The sequence below is a fragment of the Hyperolius riggenbachi genome, chromosome 2 (assembly GCF_040937935.1).
Source record: "Hyperolius riggenbachi isolate aHypRig1 chromosome 2, aHypRig1.pri, whole genome shotgun sequence".
NCBI lineage: Eukaryota > Metazoa > Chordata > Amphibia > Anura > Hyperoliidae > Hyperolius > Hyperolius riggenbachi.
In genome coordinates this window covers 4,900,334-4,923,828 of record NC_090647.1, presented here as the reverse complement: position 1 = coordinate 4,923,828, position 23,495 = coordinate 4,900,334, and the positions used below count along the sequence as shown (strand labels likewise).

The 23,495-nt window shown below is 53.2% G+C and overlaps 1 protein-coding gene across 1 annotated transcript in view; it reads right to left on the bottom strand.

Annotated features, from left to right (window-relative positions):
- Nucleotides 1-820: 820 nt before the first annotated feature.
- HPX (hemopexin) overlaps nucleotides 821-23,495 on the bottom strand; it is a 118,170-nt gene continuing 95,495 nt past the window's right edge. Inside the window, exons 7-10 of the mRNA XM_068266468.1 lie at nucleotides 19,043-19,159; nucleotides 13,608-13,738; nucleotides 3,333-3,486; nucleotides 821-1,675 (exon numbers count right to left, since the gene is read on the bottom strand). Of these exons, the coding sequence (XP_068122569.1) occupies nucleotides 1,458-1,675; nucleotides 3,333-3,486; nucleotides 13,608-13,738; nucleotides 19,043-19,159 (620 nt within the window). The 3' untranslated portion in view covers nucleotides 821-1,457. The remainder of the gene's footprint in view (nucleotides 1,676-3,332; nucleotides 3,487-13,607; nucleotides 13,739-19,042; nucleotides 19,160-23,495) is intronic.

Genomic DNA, 23,495 nt, shown 5'->3' with positions numbered 1-23,495 from the left:
AGTTTCTGGGGAGTGGCCTATTTCCAGATGCAGTTCCTGGGGGAGTGGCCTATTTCCACATGTAGCTGTGTGTCAGCAATAGATCTCTATCTGATCAGATTGGATAAGAGAGGGAGCTATCTGACGAATCTGCTGCCCCATCTGCCAGTGTATGGGCACCTTCAGTCATCGGGATGGATCACGATTGGATCTGATTATCGCATATTGCGTGCGTCTCTCCCCTGAAAATCTTCAGCTGCTGTGTAATAATTGGTCATTGAGTACGCACATAATTAACGCTCAGCTTGTGCAGAATATCACATGTGGGGAAATGCGCACGATTTTCGCATGGACAGAGGAGGTCCCAGCCTGAGGCGGCCGTCACACTTATCTCGCCACTTTCCACATTACTTCTTATTTGCAATTCTGCATTTTGTGCTTTTTGGGATGCGATTATTCTTCTGCTCAATCACAATGTTTTGGAATGCGAGTTTTCCTGGCATATTAATGAAGCCAATTTACATAATCATGTATCTAATTAACTTCAACATGGGATCTTCGCGTAACAAATATAATCCTTCTATGTTCCCACCGACCTGCATTACACGCAAATCACACGTCTGTCCGCAGAGATCGCATAATGTGGGCTGTTTTCTATTTCCCTGGAAAAATCCCATCCCAAAAATTGCACAACAAAGCGAGACGATTGCGATGCCATTGGCTGGCATTACATGCGCGGCGAACGCAAATTCGCAAAACCGGAGAACGCACCCGGATTGTGTTATGTGTGGGAGGGACCTCAGTGATATTCTCCAGGAATAAGTCACACAGACGACGTACATACACATTGCTGCAGTTTATTACTCTCTACCCAACTGCTTCTCTATGGTTACACATATTATTATACTGCCATTCCAAATATTATATGGTGATTGCTATTATTACATGAGTGCTATTATTGTAGAGGTGAGTGCAATTATTACCGTAATTATAAACTTCCCCACAGGGCTACATTAGACTGCGGTAGCCACACCACATCACCCAGTGTGAAAGGTCTGACCTGTAGAGCCTTCCATCTCCTCTGACGGTCCCCCGTGCTGCTGACAAGGTAATCCCTGAAGGCCTGTTTTTGGCGGTGCGTTGCCAATCTGCAGTGTGAACCTGCCGGGCTGATTTATTTGTTTTGTTTACGTTTCCATTGACTTTAAAGAGAGATAAATTGTTGACTAATTAATAAGTACAGTGATTTATCAGAAGAGCTTAGAGAATGAGCCCATGGTGGGGAGATGGTCATTGCTCTGCACAGGGCAGGTTGGGCAGGGAGGTTGGAGGATGTAGACCGGAGGTGTCGGGTACACTGCCTTAGTATAAACTGTCCCCTTTATGTGCTGCACCCCCAGCTAACCCTCAGGAGGTGACAGTCACTAGTGTCCCTTGCTGGCCACCATCTGGGTCATTCCGCAGCACAGGCCCATCATCTAGCAGTCCAGGAAGTAGGAGGCGATGTTTCCAGGTTCCGGGGCCTCCTGTGCGGCCAGCAGCTCCTCCACGTTCTTGTAGTGGTAATATGAGGGGCCCTGGAAGATGTAGAGTCCATGAGGGTTACACATGGCGCTGTCCACCTCCGTGTGGATGATGGTTCTGTCCGCTCCTGATCTCTGCCGGCTGTTCAGATCCACCAGAACCAGCCGATTACCTGCAGAGGAGAGAATGTGCCAATCAGCTCCTGGCCTGTCCATGACCATCCAACAACAGATCCCCATCCAATCACTCACTGAGTGGATCCATCAGCACCAATCAGTGCAATCACCAGATCCCCAAGTCACCCCGGGGAGATCTGATCCCAGCATTCAACCATTACCACCAGCCACCGGATCCCACCAGATCACCCTCAGGTTCTGCAGAGTACATACCTCCCAACTTTTTGAGATGAGAAAGAGGGACACTTAAGCCACGCCCCTACTACACCCCCTGATCACGCCCCCATCACACCCCTAGGCACGCATACCATAAAGATTTTATAAGACAAATATGTTGTTTTTATAATTCAAACCACACTGGCACTGGTCCTTTTTCATTTATATTAACATTTTAAAATTAGTAATATATCAATTTAAAGGATTGGAATAAAGTTTAGAGTCAATCAAACACATTTGTCAGTAGAGAAATATATATATTTACATAGAAAGAGGGACAGTTGGGAGCTATGAGAGTGCGTCCCTCACCACCAGTCACCAACCCCACTAGATCACTCTCAGGTTCTGCACAGTGCGTCCCTCACCACCAGTCACCAACCCCACTAGATCACTCTCAGGTTCTGCACAGTGCGTCCCTCACCATCAGTCATCAGATCCCAACAGATCACCCTCAGGTTTGGCACAGTGTATTCCTGACCACCAGTTCTCTTCCCTCCTCCTGTATCCTGTGCTCCCTCACCTCTTAGACTGTAAGCCTGATGGGACAGGTCCTCTTCCCTCCTCCTGTATCCTGTGTTCCCTCACCTCTTAGATTGTAAGCCTGATGGGACAGGTCCTCTTCCCTCCTCCTGTATCCGGTGTTCCCTCACCTCTTAGATTGTAAGCCTGATGGGACAGGTCCTCTTCCCTCCTACTGTATCCTGTGTCCCCTCACCTCTTAGATTGTAAGCCTGATGGGACAGGTCCTCTTCCCTCCTCCTGTATCCTGTGTCCCCTCACCTCTTAGATTGTAAGCCTGATGGGACAGGTCCTCTTCCCTCCTCCTGTATCCTGTGTTCCCTCACCTCTTAGATTGTAAGCCTGATGGGACAGGTCCTCTTCCCTCCTACTGTATCCTGTGTTCCCTCACCTCTTAGATTGTAAGCCTGATGGGACAGGTCCTCTTCCCTCCTACTGTATCCTGTGCTCCCTCACCTCTTAGATTGTAAGCCTGATGGGACAGGTCCTCTTCCCTCCTACTGTATCCTGTGCTCCCTCACCTCTTAGATTGTAAGCCTGATGGGACAGGTCCTCTTCCCTCCTCCTGTATCCTGTGTTCCCCCATCTCTTAGATTGTAAGCCTGATGGGACAGGTCCTCTTCCCTCCTACTGTATCCTGTGTTCCCTCACCTCTTAGATTGTAAGCCTGATGGGACAGGTCCTCTTCCCTCCTACTGTATCCTGTGCTCCCTCACCTCTTAGATTGTAAGCCTGATGGGACAGGTCCTCTTCCCTCCTCCTGTATCCTGTGTTCCCTCACCTCTTAGATTGTAAGCCTGATGGGACAGGTCCTCTTCCCTCCTCCTGTATCCTGTGCTCCCTCTTAGACTGTAAGCCTGATGGGACAGGTCCTCTTCCCTCCTCCTCGTAGATTGGAAGCCTTATGGGTGCACCTACCTGTGATGAGGTAGAGGTCGCTGGAGTGGGGACAGGTGAAGGCCGCATCCACTGACGTCATGCCTGGAATCTTCCATTCCTCTTGGATGGGTTTGGGGTATCCGGCAATCGGGATGTAGATGCGGTACGCTGAGTAGATGATGACCTGTGACCCCTGGGGAGAGAAGTCACATGATTCAGTCAGCAGTGCAGGAGGCTCCCCATCCCCCACTCACAGCCTTAATTCTATGATTTATAGGAATATTTTAGAAGGTGGGAATAGCCCTGACTGATGAAGGTGCAGGTGTGTTCACGAAACTCCCATCATAATGTGTATATATGAATACATGAAGGTGGAAACACATAATAGGCCCACTCTGCATGTTCTTCCCAAGATTCATCAATGCCGGGAGAATCTGCCGGGTCCTCGATAGTCTCATGGGACATACCGATAATATTGGACAATTAAAGCCAAATCCCCTCCATCATTTGTCAAAGATTTGGAGGATGTTCTCTAAGGCAGGGGCGGAGCAATAGCAGCTGCTACGGGGCCCTGGAGAGACGGGGCCCCAGGTGGTACCTGAGGTGTTCTCTATTAACTTTCCATTATTTCTCCACCCTCTGACTTTGTCTCAGTGCCCAGAACTATACTCTATCAGCTCATTACCATTACGCAAAATTTTGCTTACATTTTCGCAATTACGCCTATACGTAAAAAAAGGAAAAAATCCTTGTTTAAAACTCTGAAAATAGCAAGTATGGGGGTTTTGCTATTAACCGCGGCACAAAATGACGCGAAATTGTGAATTATTACTATTACATACGAAACTAATGAAATTCTCTGAAATTTCGCATTACGATTACGATGCCTAATTGCAAATTTCGATGCGAAATTATGCATACCCAAAATTTCAGGCCACCAGTGTACATTGCAGGGGAGGGGAATATAAATCGCCCAGTCCACTCATATCCAGAGGGCAGGTGGCATTGCTCAAGAGAACCTCCATCTGAGGGCCCCATGAGAATGTTGCTATGGGTCCCTATAGTCTCTAGCTGCGCCACTGCTGTACGGTGTAAGGTCTTGGCAGGCAAATAAGTCTCCATAGATGCTCTATATGACGGAGCTCTGATTGCATCTTCTACGTCTCCCCAATGCCTGGAGCCCCGTGCAAGTGACACAATTTCTGTCCACGGCCTCCCCTTGTCCCCTGCTGCTTCCGGGACCCCGCCGTTCTCCATACACGTGCGCCACATGGTTGCCTAGTAACATGGCCACGTGTGTGACGCCTGACGTCACACGCGCGTCCTTACTAAGCAACCACGTGGCCGCGTGTGTGACATCTGACGTCACACGCATGACCTCACTAGGCAACAACGTGGCCATGTGTGTGGCATCGGACGTCACACGCACGACCTCACTAAGCAACTACGTGGCCGTGTGTGTGACATCTGACGTCACACTTGCAACCTCACTAGACAACTACGTGGCCGCGTGTGTGACATCTGACGTCACACGCACAACCTCACTAGGCAACCATGTGGCCATGTGTGTGGCATCTGACGTCACATGCACAACCTCACTAGGCAACTACGTGGCCATGTGTGTGACATCTGACGTCACACTTGCAACCTCACTAGACAACTACGTGGCCATGTGTGTGACATCTGACGTCACACTTGCAACCTCACTAGACAACTACGTGGCCGTGTGTGTGACATCTGACGTCACACGCACAACCTCACTAGGCAACCACGTGGCCGTGTGTGTGACATCTGACGTCACACTTGCAACCTCACTAGACAACTACGTGGCCGTGTGTGTAACATCTGACGTCACACTTGCAACCTCACTAGGCAACCACGTGGCCGTGTGTGTGACATCTGACGTCACACTTGCAACCTCACTAGACAACTACGTGGCCATGTGTGTGACATCTGACGTCACACTTGCAACCTCACTAGACAACTACGTGGCCGTGTGTGTGACATCTGACGTCACACGCACAACCTCACTAGGCAACCACGTGGCCGTGTGTGTGACATCTGACGTCACACGCACAACCTCACTAGGCAACTACGTGGCTGCGTGTGTGACATCTGACGTCACACGCACAACCTCACTAGACAACTACGTGGCTGCGTGTGTGACATCTGACGTCACACGCACGACCTCACTAAGCAACCATGTGGCCGCGTGCGTGACATCTGACGTCACACGCACAACCTCACTAGACAACTACGTGGCCGCGTGTGTGACATCTGACGTCACACGCACAACCTCACTAGGCAACCACGTGGCTGCGTGTGTAACATCTGACGTCACACGCACAACCTCACTAGACAACTACGTGGCCGTGTGTGTGACATCTGACGTCACACGCACAACCTCACTAGGCAACTACGTGGCCGCGTGTGTGACATCTGACGTCACACGCACAACCTCACTAGGCAACTACGTGGCTGCGTGTGTGACATCTGACGTCACACGCACGACCTCACTAAGCAACCATGTGGCCGCGTGCGTGACATCTGACGTCACACGCACAACCTCACTAGACAACTACGTGGCCGCGTGTGTGACATCTGACGTCACACGCACAACCTCACTAGGCAACCCCGTGGCCGTGTGTGTGACATCTGACGTCACACGCACAACCTCACTAGACAACTACGTGGCCGTGTGTGTGACATCTGACGTCACACTTGCAACCTCACTAGACAACTACGTGGCCGTGTGTGTGACATCTGACGTCACACGCACAACCTCACTAGGCAACCATGTGGCCATGTGTGTGGCATCTGACGTCACACGCACAACCTCACTAAGCAACCATGTGGCCGCGTGCGTGACATCTGACGTCACACGCACAACCTCACTAGGCAACTACGTGGCCATGTGTGTGACATCTGACGTCACACGCACAACCTCACTAGGCGACCACGTGGCCGAGTGTGTGACATAGGACATCACACGCGCGACCTCACTAGGCAACCACACAGCCGCGTGTGTCACATCTGACATCACACGCACGACCTCACTAGGCAACCACGTGGCCACGTGTGTGACATCTGACGTCACACACCCGACCTCACTAGGCAACTACGTGGCCGTGTGTGTGACATCTGACGTCACACGCACGACCTCACTTGGCAACTACGTGGCCGTGTGTGTGACATCTGACGTAACACACGCACAACCTCACTAGGCAACCACGTGGCTGCGTGTGTGACATCTGACGTCACACGCACGTTCCTCACTAGGCAACCACGTGGCCGCGTGTGTGGCATCTGATGTCACACGCACAACCTCACTAGGCAACCACGTGGCCGCGTGTGTGACATCTGACGTCACACACCCGACCTCACTAGGCAACCATGTGGCCACGGGTGAGACATCTGATGTCACATGCACGACCTCACTAGGCAACCACGTGGCTGCGTGTGTGACATCTGACGTCACACGCACGACCTCACTAGGCAACTACGTGGCCGAGTGTGTGACATAGGACATCACACGCGCGACCTCACTAGGCAACCACACAGCCGCGTGTGTCACATCTGACATCACACGCACGACCTCACTAGGCAACCACGTGGCCACGTGTGTGACATCTGACGTCACACACCCGACCTCACTAGGCAACTACGTGGCCGTGTGTGTGACATCTGACGTCACACGCACGACCTCACTTGGCAACTACGTGGCCGTGTGTGTGACATCTGACGTCACACGCACAACCTCACTAGGCAACCACGTGGCCGCGTGTGTGACATCTGACGTCACACGCACGTTCCTCACTAGGCAACCACGTGGCCGCGTGTGTGGCATCTGATGTCACACGCACAACCTCACTAGGCAACCACGTGGCCGCGTGTGTGACATCTGACGTCACACACCCGACCTCACTAGGCAACCATGTGGCCACGGGTGAGACATCTGATGTCACATGCACGACCTCACTAGGCAACCACGTGGCTGCGTGTGTGACATCTGACGTCACACGCACAACCTCACTAGGCAACTACGTGGTCGCGTGTGTGACATCTGACGTCACACGCACGACCTCACTAGGCAACCACGTGGCTGCGTGTGTAACATCTGACGTCACACGTGCAACCTCACTAGGCAACTACGTGGTCGCGTGTGTGACATCTGACGTCACACGCACAACCTCACTAGGCAACTACGTGGCCATGTGTGTGACATCTGACGTCACACGCACAACCTCACTAGGCAACTACGTGGCCGTGTGTGTGACATCTGACGTCACACGCACGACCTCACTAGGCAACTACGTGGCCGTGTGTGTGACATCTGACGTCACACGTGCAACCTCACTAGGCAACCACGTGGCCGCGTGTGTGACATCTGACGTCACACGCACGACCTCACTAGGCAACCACGTTGCTGCGTGTGTGACATCTGACGTCACACACCCGACCTCACTAGGCAACCATGTGGCCACGGGTGAGACATCTGATGTCACATGCACGACCTCACTAGGCAACCACGTGGCTGCGTGTGTGACATCTGACGTCACACGCACGACCTCACTAGGCAACCACGTGGCTGCGTGTGTGACATCTGACGTCACACGCACGACCTCACTAGGCAACCATGTGGCCGCGTGTGTGACATCTGACGTCACACGCACGACCTCACTAGGCAACCACGTGGCTGCGTGTGTGACATCTGACGTCACACGCACGACCTCACTAGGCAACCACGTGGCTGCGTGTGTGACATCTGACGTCACACGCACGACCTCACTAGGCAACCACGTGGACGCGTGTGTGACATCTGACGTCACACGCACGACCTCACTAGGCAACTACGTGGCCGTGTGTGTGACATCTGACGTCACACGCACGACCTCACTAGGCAACTACGTGGCCGTGTGTGTGACATTTGACGTCACACGCACAACCTCACTAGGCAACTACGTGGTCGCGTGTGTGACATCTGACGTCACATGCACAACCTCACTAGGCAACTACGTGGCTGTGTGTGTGACATCTGACGTCACACGCACAACCTCACTAGGCAACTACGTGGCCGTGTGTGTGACATCTGACGTCACACGCACGACCTCACTCGGCAACTACGTGGCCGTGTGTGTGACATTTGATGTCACACGCACAACCTCACTAGGCAACTACGTGGTCGCGTGTGTGACATCTGACGTCACACGCACGACCTCACTAGGCAACCACGTGGCTGCGTGTGTGACATCTGACGTCACACACCCGACCTCACTAGGCAACCATGTGGCCATGGGTGAGACATCTGATGTCACATGCACGACCTCACTAGGCAACTACGTGGCCGTGTGTGTGACATCTGACGTCACACGCGCGACCTCACCAGGCAACTACGTGGCCGTGTGTGTGACATCGGACGTCACACGCACGACCTCACTAGGCAACCACGTGGCTGCGTGTGTGACATCTGACGTCAAACACCCGACCTCACTAGGCAACCATGTGGCCACGGGTGAGAGATCTGATGTCACATGCACAACCTCACTAGGCAACCACGTGGCTGCGTGTGTGACATCTGACGTCACACGCACGACCTCACTAGGCAACCACGTGGCTGCGTGTGTGACATCTGACGTCACACGCACGACCTCACTAGGCAACCACGTGGCTGCGTGTGTGACATCTGACGTCACACGCACGACCTCACTAGGCAACCACGTGGCCGCGTGTGTGACATCTGACGTCACACGCACGACCTCACTAGGCAACTACGTGGCCGTGTGTGTGACATCTGACGTCACACGCACGAGCTCACTCGGCAACTACGTGGCCGTGTGTGTGACATCTGACGTCACACGCACGACCTCACTCGGCAACTACGTGGCCGTGTGTGTGACATTTGATGTCACACGCACAACCTCACTAGGCAACTACGTGGTCGCGTGTGTGACATCTGACGTCACACACACGACCTCACTAGGCAACCACGTGGCTGCGTGTGTGACATCTGACGTCACACACCCGACCTCACTAGGCAACCATGTGGCCACGGGTGAGACATCTGATGTCACATGCACGACCTCACTAGGCAACTACGTGGCCATGTGTGTGACATCTGACGTCACACGCGCGACCTCACCAGGCAACTACGTGGCCGTGTGTGTGACATCGGACGTCACACGCACGACCTCACTAGGCAGCCACGTGGCTGCGTGTGTGACATCTGACGTCACACACCCGACCTCACTAGGCAACCATGTGGCCACGGGTGAGACATCTGATGTCACATGCACGACCTCACTAGGCAACCACGTGGCTGCGTGTGTGACATCTGACGTCACACGCACGACCTCACTAGGCAACTACGTGGCCGCGTGCGTGACATCTGACGTCACACGTGCAACCTCACTAGGCAACCACGTGGCTGCGTGTGTGACATCTGACGTCACACGCACGACCTCACTAGGCAACTACGTGGCCGCGTGTGTGACATCTGACGTCACACGCACGACCTCACTAGGCAACTACGTGGTCGCGTGTGTGACATCTGACGTCACACGCACGACCTCACTAGGCAACCACGTGGCTGCGTGTGTAACATCTGACGTCACACGTGCAACCTCACTAGGCAACTACGTGGTCGCGTGTGTGACATCTGACGTCACACGCACAACCTCACTAGGCAACTACGTGGCCGTGTGTGTGACATCTGACGTCACACGCACGACCTCACTAGGCAACTACGTGGCCGTGTGTGTGACATCTGACGTCACACGTGCAACCTCACTAGGCAACCACGTGGCCGCGTGTGTGACATATGACGTCACACGCACGACCTCACTAGGCAACCACGTGGCTGCGTGTGTGACATCTGACGTCACACGCACGACCTCACTAGGCAACTACGTGGCCGTGTGTGTGACATCTGACGTCACACGCACGACCTCACTAGGCAACTACGTGGCCGTGTGTGTGACATTTGACGTCACACGCACAACCTCACTAGGCAACTACGTGGTCGCGTGTGTGACATCTGACGTCACACGCACAACCTCACTAGGCAACTACGTGGCCGTGTGTGTGACATCTGACGTCACACGCACGACCTCACTCGGCAACTACGTGGCCGTGTGTGTGACATTTGATGTCACACGCACAACCTCACTAGGCAACCACGTGGCTGCGTGTGTGACATCTGACGTCACACACCCGACCTCACTAGGCAACCATGTGGCCACGGGTGAGACATCTGATGTCACATGCACGACCTCACTAGGCAACTACGTGGCCGTGTGTGTGACATCTGACGTCACACGCGCGACCTCACCAGGCAACTACGTGGCCGTGTGTTTGACATCGGACGTCACACGCACGACCTCACTAGGCAACCACGTGGCTGCGTGTGTGACATCTGACGTCACACACCCGACCTCACTAGGCAACCATGTGGCCACGGGTGAGACATCTGATGTCACATGCACAACCTCACTAGGCAACCACGTGGCTGCGTGTGTGACATCTGACGTCACACGCACGACCTCACTAGGCAACCACGTGGCTGCGTGTGTGACATCTGACGTCACACGCACGACCTCACTAGGCAACCACGTGGCTGCGTGTGTGACATCTGACGTCACACGCACGACCTCACTAGGCAACCACGTGGCCGCGTGTGTGACATCTGACGTCACACGCACGACCTCACTAGGCAACTACGTGGCCGTGTGTGTGACATCTGACGTCACACGCACGACCTCACTCGGCAACTACGTGGCCGTGTGTGTGACATCTGACGTCACACACCCGACCTCACTAGGCAACCATGTGGCCACGGGTGAGACATCTGATGTCACATGCACGACCTCACTAGGCAACTACGTGGCCATGTGTGTGACATCTGACGTCACACGCGCGACCTCACCAGGCAACTACGTGGCCGTGTGTGTGACATCGGACGTCACACGCACGACCTCACTAGGCAGCCACGTGGCTGCGTGTGTGACATCTGACGTCACACACCCGACCTCACTAGGCAACCATGTGGCCACGGGTGAGACATCTGATGTCACATGCACGACCTCACTAGGCAACCACGTGGCTGCGTGTGTGACATCTGACGTCACACGCACGACCTCACTAGGCAACTACGTGGCCGCGTGCGTGACATCTGACGTCACACGTGCAACCTCACTAGGCAACCACGTGGCCGCGTGTGTGACATCTGACGTCACATGCGCGACCTCACCAGGCAACTACGTGGCCGTGTGTGTGACATCTGACGTCACACGCACAACCTCACTAGGCAACCACGTGGCCGTGTGTGTGACATCTGACGTCACACATGCAACCTCACTAGGCAACCATGTGGCCACGGGTGAGACATCTGATGTCACACGCACAACCTCACTAGGCAACTACGTGGCCGCGTGTGTGACATCTGACGTCACACGCACAACCTCACTAGGCAACTACGTGGCCGCGTGTGTGAAATCTGACGTCACATGCACAACCTCACTAGGCAACTACGTGGCCGTGTGTGTGACATCTGACGTCACACGCAGAACCTCACTAGGCAACTACGTGGCCGTGTGTGTGACATCTGACATCACACGCGCGTCATTACTAAGCAACCATATTACAGCAGCCTCTCAGCACTCCCACTTCCCACTTAATGAACAACCATATTTCATAATTCTACTCCTGCCTTTGCTGACTGCCCCCTATGCAATCACAGGGCAAAATGTCTAAGCAGGCCTTCCTGCATGACTGCAGACACTCTATGTATGCAAGCAAATGTATGAGCTACAAAGCTAAAACATTATGGATTCTTTACCCCAAGAGCTGTACATCTGCAGATTCTTTACTTCTAGAGCTGTAATTCTGCAGATTATTTACCCCTAGAGCTGTAAATCTGCAGATTCTTTACTCCTAGAGCTGTACATCTGCAGATTCTTTACTTCTAGAGCTGTAAATCTGCAGATTATTTACCCCTAGAGCTGTAAAGCTGCAGATTCTTTACCCCCTAGAGCTGTAAATCTGCAGATTCTTTACCCCGAGAGCTGTAAATCTGCAGATTCTTTACTCCTAGAGCTGTAAAGCTGTAGGTTCTTTACCCTTGAAGGTAATCTGAAGTGAAAATAAACGGATGATATAATGATTTGTATATGTAGCACAGCTAAGAAATAGAACATTAGTAGTACAGATAAGAGTCTCATATTGTTTCCAGTACAGGAAGAAACTCCAGTTGTTATCTATGCAAAAGAGCTTCTCTGAGCTCAGGCACTGTACTTGTTTACAGATACAAGTTGAACAGAGGAAAGTTGAAAAGGTCATTAGCCTGCTCTGTAAAAATCATATAAAATGCAGAGTGTATTGTGTGATCTGCAAATATTAGAGAATAATGCCATGTTATAAAAACAAAAGCTATATCCCTGAAAATGAAAATATCAGACTGTTTTCTTTGCCGCTAATGTTCTATTTATTACCCATACTACACATACAATTCATTATATCATACAGTTTTTTGCTTCAGTGTCACTTTAAAATTGTATTGCTGGGAGTATGATTTTACCCCTAGAGCAGAGACACTGTGGGTTCTTTACTACTAGAGCTGTAAAGCTGCAGATTCTTTACCTCTAGAGCTGTAAATCTGCAGATTCTTTACCCCTAGAGCTGTAAAGCTGCAGATTCTTTACCCCTAGAGCAGAGACACTGTGGGTTCTTTACTACTAGAGCTGTAAATCTGCAGATTCTTTATCCCTAGAGTTGTAAAGCTGCAGATTCTTTACCCCTAGAGCTGAAAAGCTGCAGATTCTTTACCCCTAGAGCAGAGACACTGTGGGTTCTTTACTACTAGAGCTGTAAATCTGCAGATTCTTTATCCCTAGAGTTGTAAAGCTGCAGATTCTTTACCTCTAGAGCTGTAAAGCTGCAGATTCTTTACCTCTAGAGCTGTAAATCTGTAGATTCTTTACCTCTAGAGCTGTAAAGCTGCAGATTCTTTACCCCCTAGAGCTGTAAATCTGCAGATTCTTTATCCCTAGAGCTGTAAAGCTGCAGATTCTTTACCCCTAGAGCAGAGACACTGTGGGTTCTTTACTACTAGAGCTGTAAATCTGCAGATTCTTTATCCCTAGAGCTGTAAAGCTGCAGATTCTTTATCCCTAGAGCTGTAAAGCTGCAGATTCTTTACCCCTAGAGCTGTAAAGCTGCAGATTCTTTACCCCTAGAGCTGTACATCTGCAGATTCTTTACCCCTAGAGCTGTACATCTGCCTGGCCTCCTGCCCCTGCAGTGACGGGGAATCTAACTCACCTGAATGAAGTAGATGTGATTTCGGAAAGAGAACGCTGCATCCACCACTCCCTCCAGCGTCCTCCAGGTGTGACTGAGAGGCCAGGGGTGCCACCCATCCTTATTACTGTCCAGCCGGAAATAATAGCCACCTGCAGGGGAGAAAACTGTCTTCTAATCCAATACTGGAAGCGCTGCCCCTGATAGAGGCCACAATAAGAGGACCAGTCACATCCCGCTAATCCACACATTATTCACACGCCGCCCACAGGATCACCAGAGATCACTACTGAGCTATGCACACGCCGCCCACAGGATCACCAGAGATCACTACTGAGCTATTCACACTCCGCCCACAGGATCACCAGAGATCTCTACTGAGCTACTCATACTCCGCCCACAGGCTCACCAGAGATCACTACTGAGCTATTCACATTCCACCCACAGGACCACCAGAGATCACTACTGAGCTACTCACACTCCGCCCACAGAAACACAAGGGATCACTACTGAGCTATGCACACTCAGCCCACAGGCTCACCAGAGATCACTACTGAGCTATTCACACTCCGCCCACAGGCTCACCAGAGATCACTACTGAGCTATGCACACTCCGCCCACAGGCTCACTAGAGATCACTACTGAGCTATGCACACTCCGCCCACAGGCTCACCAGAGATCACTACTGAGCTATGCACACTCCGCCCACAGGATCACCAGAGATCACTACTGAGCTATTCACACTCCGCCCACAGGCTCACCAGAGATCACTACTGAGCTATGCACACTCCGCCCACAGGCTCACTAGAGATCACTACTGAGCTATGCACACTCCGCCCACAGGCTCACCAGAGATCACTACTGAGCTATTCAAACTCCACCCACAGGCTCACCAGAGATCACTACTGAGCTATGCACACTCCGCCCACAGGATCACCAGAGATCACTACTGAGCTATGCACACTCCGCCCACATGATCACCAGAGATCACTACTGAGCTATGCACGCTCCGCCCACAGGATCACCAGAGATCACTACTGAGCTATGCACACTCCGCCCACATGATCACCAGAGATCACTACTGAGCTATGCACACTCCACCCACAGGATCACCAGAGATCACTACTGAGCTATGCACACTCCACCCACAGGATCACCAGAGATCACTACTGAGCTATGCACACTCCGCCCACAGGCTCACTAGAGATCACTACTGAGCTATGCACACTCCGCCCACAGGATCACCAGAGATCACTACTGAGCTATTCACACTCCGCCCACAGGATCACCAGAGATCACTACTGAGCTATGCACACTCCGCCCACATGATCACCAGAGATCACTACTGAGCTATGCACACTCCGCCCACAGGATCACCAGAGATCACTACTGAGCTATGCACACTCCGCCCACATGATCACCAGAGATCACTACTGAGCTATGCACGCTCCGCCCACAGGATCACCAGAGATCACTACTGAGCTATGCACACTCCGCCCACATGATCACCAGAGATCACTACTGAGCTATGCACACTCCACCCACAGGATCACCAGAGATCACTACTGAGCTATGCACACTCCACCCACAGGATCACCAGAGATCACTACTGAGCTATGCACACTCCGCCCACAGGCTCACTAGAGATCACTACTGAGCTATGCACACTCCGCCCACAGGATCACCAGAGATCACTACTGAGCTATTCACACTCCGCCCACAGGATCACCAGAGATCACTACTGAGCTATGCACACTCCGCCCACATGATCACCAGAGATCACTACTGAGCTATGCACACTCCGCCCACAGGATCACCAGAGATCACTACTGAGCTATGCACACTCCGCCCACATGATCACCAGAGATCACTACTGAGCTATGCACACTCCACCCACAGGATCACAAGGGATCACTACTGAGCTATGCACACTCCGCCCACATGATCACAAGGGATCACCACTGAGCTATGCACACTCCGCCCACAGGATCACACGGGATCACTACTGAGCTATGCACACTCCGCCCACATGATCACAAGGGATCACCACTGAGCTATGCACACTCCGCCCACAGGATCACAAGGGATCACTACTGAGCTAAGCACACTTCACCCACAGGATCACCAGAGATCACTGCAGAGCTATTCACACTCCGGCCACAGGATCACCAGTGATCACTACTGAGCTATTCACACTCAGCCCACAAGATCACCAGAGATCACTACTGAGCTACTCACACTTCACCCACAGGATCACCAGAGATCACTGCAGAGCTATTCACACTCCGGCCACAGGATCACCAGAGATCACTGCAGAGCTATTCACACTCCGGCCACAGGATCACCAGAGATCACTACTGAGCTATGCACACTCCGCCCACAGGATCACCAGAGATCACTACTGAGCTACTCACACTTCACCCACAGGATCACCAGAGATCACTGCAGAGCTATTCACACTCCGCCCACAGGATCACCAGAGATCACTACTGAGCTACTCACACTTCACCCACAGGATCACCAGAGATCACTGCAGAGCTATTCACACTCCGGCCACAGGATCACCAGAGATCACTACTGAGCTACTCACACTCCACCCACAGGATCACCAGAGATCACTACTGAGCTACTCACACTCCACCCACAGGATCACCAGAGATCACTACTGAGCTATTCACACTCTGCCCACAGGATCACCAGAGATCACTACTGAGCTACTCACACTTCACCCACAGGATCACCAGAGATCACTGCAGAGCTATTCACACTCCGGCCACAGGATCACCAGAGATCACTGCAGAGCTATTCACACTCCGGCCACAGGATCACCAGAGATCACTACTGAGCTATGCACACTCCGCCCACAGGATCACCAGAGATCACTACTAAGCTACTCACACTTCACCCACAGGATCACCAGAGATCACTGCAGAGCTATTCACACTCAGCCACAGGATCACCAGAGATCACTACTGAGATATTCACACTCAGCCACAGGATCACCAGAGATCACTACTAAGCTACTCACACTTCACCCACAGGATCACCAGAGATCACTGCAGAGCTATTCACACTCCGGCCACAGGATCACCAGAGATCACTACTGAGCTACTTACACTCCACCCACAGGATCACCAGAGATCACTACTGAGCTATTCACACTCCGCCCACAGGATCACCAGAGATCACTACTGAGCTACTCACACTTCACCCACAGGATCACCAGAGATCACTGCAGAGCTATTCACACTCCGGCCACAGGATCACCAGAGATCACTACTGAGCTACTCACACTCCACCCACAGGATCACCAGAGATCACTACTGAGCTACTCACACTCCACCCACAGGATCACCAGAGATCACTACTGAGCTATTCACACTCCGCCCACAGGATCACCAAAGATCACTACTGAGCTATTCACACTCCACCCACAGGATCACCAGAGATCACTACTGAGCTATTCACACTCCACCCACAGGATCACCAGAGATCACTACTGAGCTATTCACACTCAGCCCACAGGATCACCAAGGATCACTACTGAGCTATTCACACTCTGCCCACAGGATCACCAGAGATCACTACTGAGCTATTCACATTCCACCCACAGGATCACCAGAGATCACTACTGAGCTATTCACACTCTGCCCACAGGCTCACCAGAGATCACTACTGAGCTATGCACACTCAGCCCACAGGATCACCAGAGATCACTACTGAGCTATTCACACTCAGCCCACAGGATCACCAGAGATCACTACTGAGCTACTCACACTCTGCCTACAGGATCACCAGAGATCACTACTGAGCTATTCACACTCCGCCCACAGAAACACCAGGGATCACTACTGAGCTATTTACACTCCACCCACAGGATCACCAGAGATCACTACTGAGCTTTGTACACTCCTCCCACAGGATCACCAAAGATCTCTACTGAGCTACTCATACTCCGCCCATGGGATCACTAGAGATCACTACTGAGCTATGCACACTGCACCACCACGATCACCAGAGATCACTACTGAGCTATTCACACTCCGCCCACAGGATCACCAAAGATAACTACTGAGATACTCACACTCCACCCACAGGATCACCAGAGATCACTACTGAGCTATTCACACTCAGCCCACAGGATCACCAGAGATCACTACTGAGCTATTCACACTCAGCCCACAGGATCACCAGAGATCACTACTGAGCTACTCACACTCTGCCTACAGGATCACCAGAGATCACTACTGAGCTACTCACACCCCGCCCACAGGATCACAAGGGATCACTACTGAGCTATTCACACTCCGCCCACAGAAACACCAGGATCACTAGTGAGCTATTCACACTCAGCCCACAGGATCACCAGAGATCACTACTGAGCTATTCACACTCAGCCCACAGGATCACCAGAGATTACTACTGAGCTATTCACACTCAGCCCACAGGACCACCAGAGCTCACTACTGAGCTATTCACACTCCACCCACACGATCACTAGAGATTACTGCTGAGCTATTCACACTCCACCCACAGGATCACCAGAAATCACTACTGAGCTACTCACACTCTGCCCACAGGATCACCAGAGATCACTACTGAGCTATGCACACTCCACCCACAGGACCACCAGAGATCACTAGCGAGCTATGCACACTCCGCCCACAGAAACACAAGGGATCACTACTGAGCTATTCACACTCAGCCCACAGGATCACCAGAGATCACTACTGAGCTATTCAAACTCCACCCACAGGATCACCAGAGATCACTACTGAGCTATGTACACTCCTTCCACAGGATCACCAGAGATCTCTACTGAGCTATTCACACTCAGCCCACAGAACCACCAGAGATTACTGCTGAGCTATTCACACTCCGCCCACAGGCTCACTAGAGATCACTACTGAGCTACTCACACTCCGCCCACAGGACCACCAGAGATCACTGCTGAGCTACTCACACTCTGCCCACAGGATCACCAGAGATCACTACTGAGCTATGCACACTCCACCCACAGGACCACCAGAGATCACTACTGAGCTATTCACACTCAGCCCACAGGACCACCAGAGATCACTACTGAGCTACTCACACTCAGCCCACAGGATCACCAGAGATCACTACTGAGCTACTCACACTCCACCCACAGGATCACCAGAGATCACTACTGAGCTACTCACACTCCGCCCACAGGACCACCAGAGATCACTGCTGAGCTACTCACACTCTGCCCACAGGATCACCAGAGATCACTACTGAGCTATGCACACTCCACCCACAGGACCACCAGAGATCACTACTGAGCTATTCACACTCAGCCCACAGGACCACCAGAGATCACTACTGAGCTACTCACACTCAGCCCACAGGATCACCAGAGATCCCTACTGAGCTATTCACACTCCACCCACAGGATTCCTCAGTGGTGCACACAGTATAAGACATAGAATTACCTCGGAAAGCGTAGATTCTAGAATTGTCATCTGAAGTGAAGGCCTCGAAGGATCGGTTACTGCAGCGATTCATGATGGACATATGGGTGGTGTTTTGCCGGGCAGCGTGTCCATGTCCTGAGGAGGAGGGGAGGAGGTGAGAGGCGTGGCCTATATCTGTACAACTGTCCCCAGACTCACTACTACCCCTCCATGCACTCCCCCTCACGCCTTTGGAGGGCAGTGTGTCCATGTCCTGAGGAGGAGGGGAGAAGGTGAGAGGCGTGGCCTATATCTGTACATCTGTCCCCAGACTCACTACTACCCCTCCATGCACTCCCCCTCTCGCCTCTGGAGGGCAGTGTGACCATGTCCTGAGGAGGAGGTGAGAGGCGTGGCCTATATCTGTACATCTGTCCCCAGACCCACAACTACCCCTCTATGCACTCCCCCTCTCGTCTCTCGAGGGCAGCATGTCCATGTCCTGAGGAGGAGGGGAGAAGGTGAGAGGCGTGGCCTATATCTGTACATCTGTCCCCAGACTCACTACTACCCCTCTATGCACTCCCCCTCTCGCCTCTGGAGGGCAGCATGTCCATGCCCTGAGGAGGAGGGAGGAGGTGAGAGGCGTGGCCTATATCTGTACATCTGTCCCCAGACTCACAACTACCCCTCTATGCACTCCCCCCTCTCACCTCTGGAGGGCACTGTGTCCATGTCCTGAGGAGGAGGGAGGAGGTGAGAGGCGTGGCCTATATCTGTACATCTGTCCCCAGACTCACAACTACCCCTCTATGCACTCCCCCCTCTCACCTCTGGAGGGCAGTGTGATCATGTCCTGAGGAGGAGGTGAGAGGTGTGGCCTATATCTGTACATCTGTCCCCAGACCCACAACTATCCCTCTATGCACTCCCCCCTCTCACCTCTGGAGGGCACTGTGTCCATGTCCTGAGGAGGAGGGAGGAGGTGAGAGGCGTGGCCTATATCTGTACATCTGTCCCCAAACTCACTACTACCCCTCCAAGCACTCCCCCCTCTCGCCTCTGGAGGGCAGTGTGTCCATGTCCTGAGGAGGAGGGAGGAGGTGAGAGGCGTGGCCTATATCTGTACATCTGTCCCCAGACCCACAACTATCCCTCCATGCACTCCCCCTCACACCTCTGGAAGGCAGTGTGACCATGTCCTGAGGAGGAGGGAGGAGGTGAGAGGCGTGGCCTATATCTGTACATCTGTCCCCAGACTCACAACTACCCCTCTATGCACTCCCCCCTCTCACCTCTGGAGGGCACTGTGTCCATGTCCTGAGGAGGAGGGAGGAGGGAGGAGGTGAGAGGCGTGGCCTATATCTGTACATCTGTCTCCACACCCACTACTACCCCTCCAAGCACTCCCCCCTCTCGCCTCTGGAGGGCAGTGTGTCCATGTCCTGAGGAGGAGGGAGGAGGTGAGAGGCATGGCCTATATCTGTACATCTGTCCCCAGACCCACAACTATCCCTCTATGCACTCCCCCTCACGCCTCTGGAGGGCAGTGTGATCATGTCCTGAGGAGGAGGTGAGAGGTGTGGCCTATATCTGTACATCTGTCCCCAGACCCACAACTACCCCTCCATGCACTCCCCCTCTCGCCTCTGGAGGGCAGTGTGATCATGTCCTGAGGAGGAGGTGAGAGGTGTGGCCTATATCTGTACATCTGTCCCCAGACCCACAACTACTCCTCTATGCACTCCCCCTTTTGCCTCTGGAGGGCAGTGTGACCATGCCATGAGGATAAGGGGAGGAGGTGAATACAATCCAATTTGCCCATCTAGGGACAGCACAAAGAAAAAACTCTGGGGTCAGCCCATTTATGTGGCTGCAGCTGTCATCCTGAGTTGACAATGTTTTTCTTTAATTACGGGGAACAAAAGAATCTCCCTTTAGCAGGCAGCTCACACAGAAGTGTCCACATCAGCTGAATAGAACCATTTGGCTTGTTACTGCCATAGAGGGTTTCTAAAGGCTCATACACACGGGGTACGGCCGTCGCCGCAACCACGTGGCACGCGCGTGTTGCGGCGACGGTTCGTCCGTGTGTATGACGCGCGCGCCCCGAACCGTCGCCCGTCGGAGCTGTCGCCAGGCGATTGACATGTTCAATCGCCGGCTACAGTCGTCGCCGCAACCTCGCCGGAACTGTCGCTAGCCCCGCATGTGTATGCGGGCTAGCGACAGCTACCCACACACACCACACGGAGCTTCCGGCGGGGGGGAGGAAACTCGGCGACAGCTTCCGCCGCATCGCTAATCCCTCTGCTGCCGTGTGGATGCAGAGGGATTTGGCGACGAGCTGTCGCCGAACTGCCGCCGAACTGTCGCGCACACGCTCCCGTGTGCGGCGACAGCTACAATTGTACCCCCGTGGGTACTTAGCTTTAAGGCTCATACACACGGGGTACGGCCGTCGCCGCAACCACGTGGCACGCGCGTGTTGCGGCGACGGTTCGTCCGTGTGTATGACGCGCGCGCCCCGAACCGTCGCCCGTCGGAGCTGTCGCCAGGCGATTGACATGTTCAATCGCCGGCTACAGTCGTCGCCGCAACCTCGCCGGAACTGTCGCTAGCCCCGCATGTGTATGCGGGCTAGCGACAGCTACCCACACACACCACACGGAGATTCCGGCGGGGGGGAGGAAACTCGGCGACAGCTTCCGCCGCATCGCTAATCCCTCTGCTGCCGTGTGGATGCAGAGGGATTTGGCGACGAGCTGTCGCCGAACTGCCGCCGAACTGTCGCGCACACGCTCCCGTGTGCGGCGACAGCTACAATTGTACCCCCGTGGGTACTTAGCTTAACTTAGGAGGAGACTACACAGCCAGGCACCACTGTGGACTTATCTAAATTAAGTCTATCTTATGATTTTTGCCATTTTAAAGCTAAGTACCCACGGGGGTACAATTGTAGCTGTCGCCGCACACGGGAGCGTGTGCGCGACAGTTCGGCGGCAGTTCGGCGACAGCTCGTCGCCAAATCCCTCTGCATCCACACGGCAGCAGAGGGATTAGCGATGCGGCGGAAGCTGTCGCCGAGTTTCCTCCCCCCCGCCGGAAGCTCCGTGTGGTGTGTGTGGGTAGCTGTCGCTAGCCCGCATACACATGCGGGGCTAGCGACAGTTCCGGCGAGGTTGCGGCGACGACTGTAGCCGGCGATTGAACATGTCAATCGCCTGGCGACAGCTCCGACGGGCGACGGTTCGGGGCGCGCGCGTCATACACACGGACGAACCGTCGCCGCAACACGCGCGTGCCACGTGGTTGCGGCGACGGCCGTACCCCGTGTGTATGAGCCTTAAGAGATACCGCACTTAAGATGATTAGGCAAATTATATTAGTTGATACCTAACGTCCTGCTGGATATTTTGGTTCCCCTTCTAAGGAGCTGGCATACCCAGAAACTGGATTATTAAACTTCTCAGTAACAGAATGTCCTACAATATTCATGTCAGCTATCAGCGTGATCTATATTCTTTGGAGATTGTGGATTTGTTATTATTATTTGTGTGCGATGAACGTTGTCTGAGATATGAAAATTTCACATATTTTGGACTTAAGATTCCGGTCGAAAATAAAAGAACACCCATCCTCCTGCAGGAAGGGCAGAGCCTGAGTCTGCCCCTCACAGCAGATATGTATATAAAGAACAGGGCATGTTTAGCAAAAAGTTCTCCATTTTACTATCATATAAGGCTGGCGTTAGCAAAATATAAAAATAGCACAAAAGATGTACATTATTATATCAGTGTGAATCTGCGGTCATTCTTAATCTGCACTTTTGGTAAGCTTAGAGCAGAATTTGGATGAATAGCAATTATCCATCACACTACCTCTGTACATCTGTCCCCAAACCCACCACTGCCCCCCCCCCCCCCATGCCCTCCCACATCTCACCTCTGCCGGGGCAGCGCACAAAGTAGTCTCGGGTGCCCCCAATGCCATCCCGCGTCTCACCTCTGCCGGGGCAGCGCACAAAGTAGTCTCGGGTGCCCCCCCATGCCCTCCTGCGTCTCACCTCTGCCGGGGCAGCGCACAAAGTAGTCTCGGGTGCCCCCCCATGCCCTCCCGCGTCTCACCTCTGCCGGGGCAGCGCACAAAGTAGTCTCGGGTGCCCCCCCATGCCCTCCCGCGTCTCACCTCTGCCGGGGCAGCGCACAAAGTAGTCTCGGGTGCCCCCCATGCCCTCCCGCATCTCACCTCTGCCAGGGCAGCACACAAAGTAGTCTCGGGTGCCCCCCCATGCCATCTCGCATCTCACCTCTGCCGGGGCAGCGCACAAAGTAGTCTCGGGTGTCCCCCCATGCCCTCCCGCATCTCACCTCTGCCGGGGCAGCGCACAAAGTAGTCTCGGGTGTCCCCCCCTATGCCCTCCCGCATCTCACCTCTGCCGGGGCAGCGCACAAAGTAGTCTCGGGTGCCCCCCCATGCCCTCCCGCGTCTC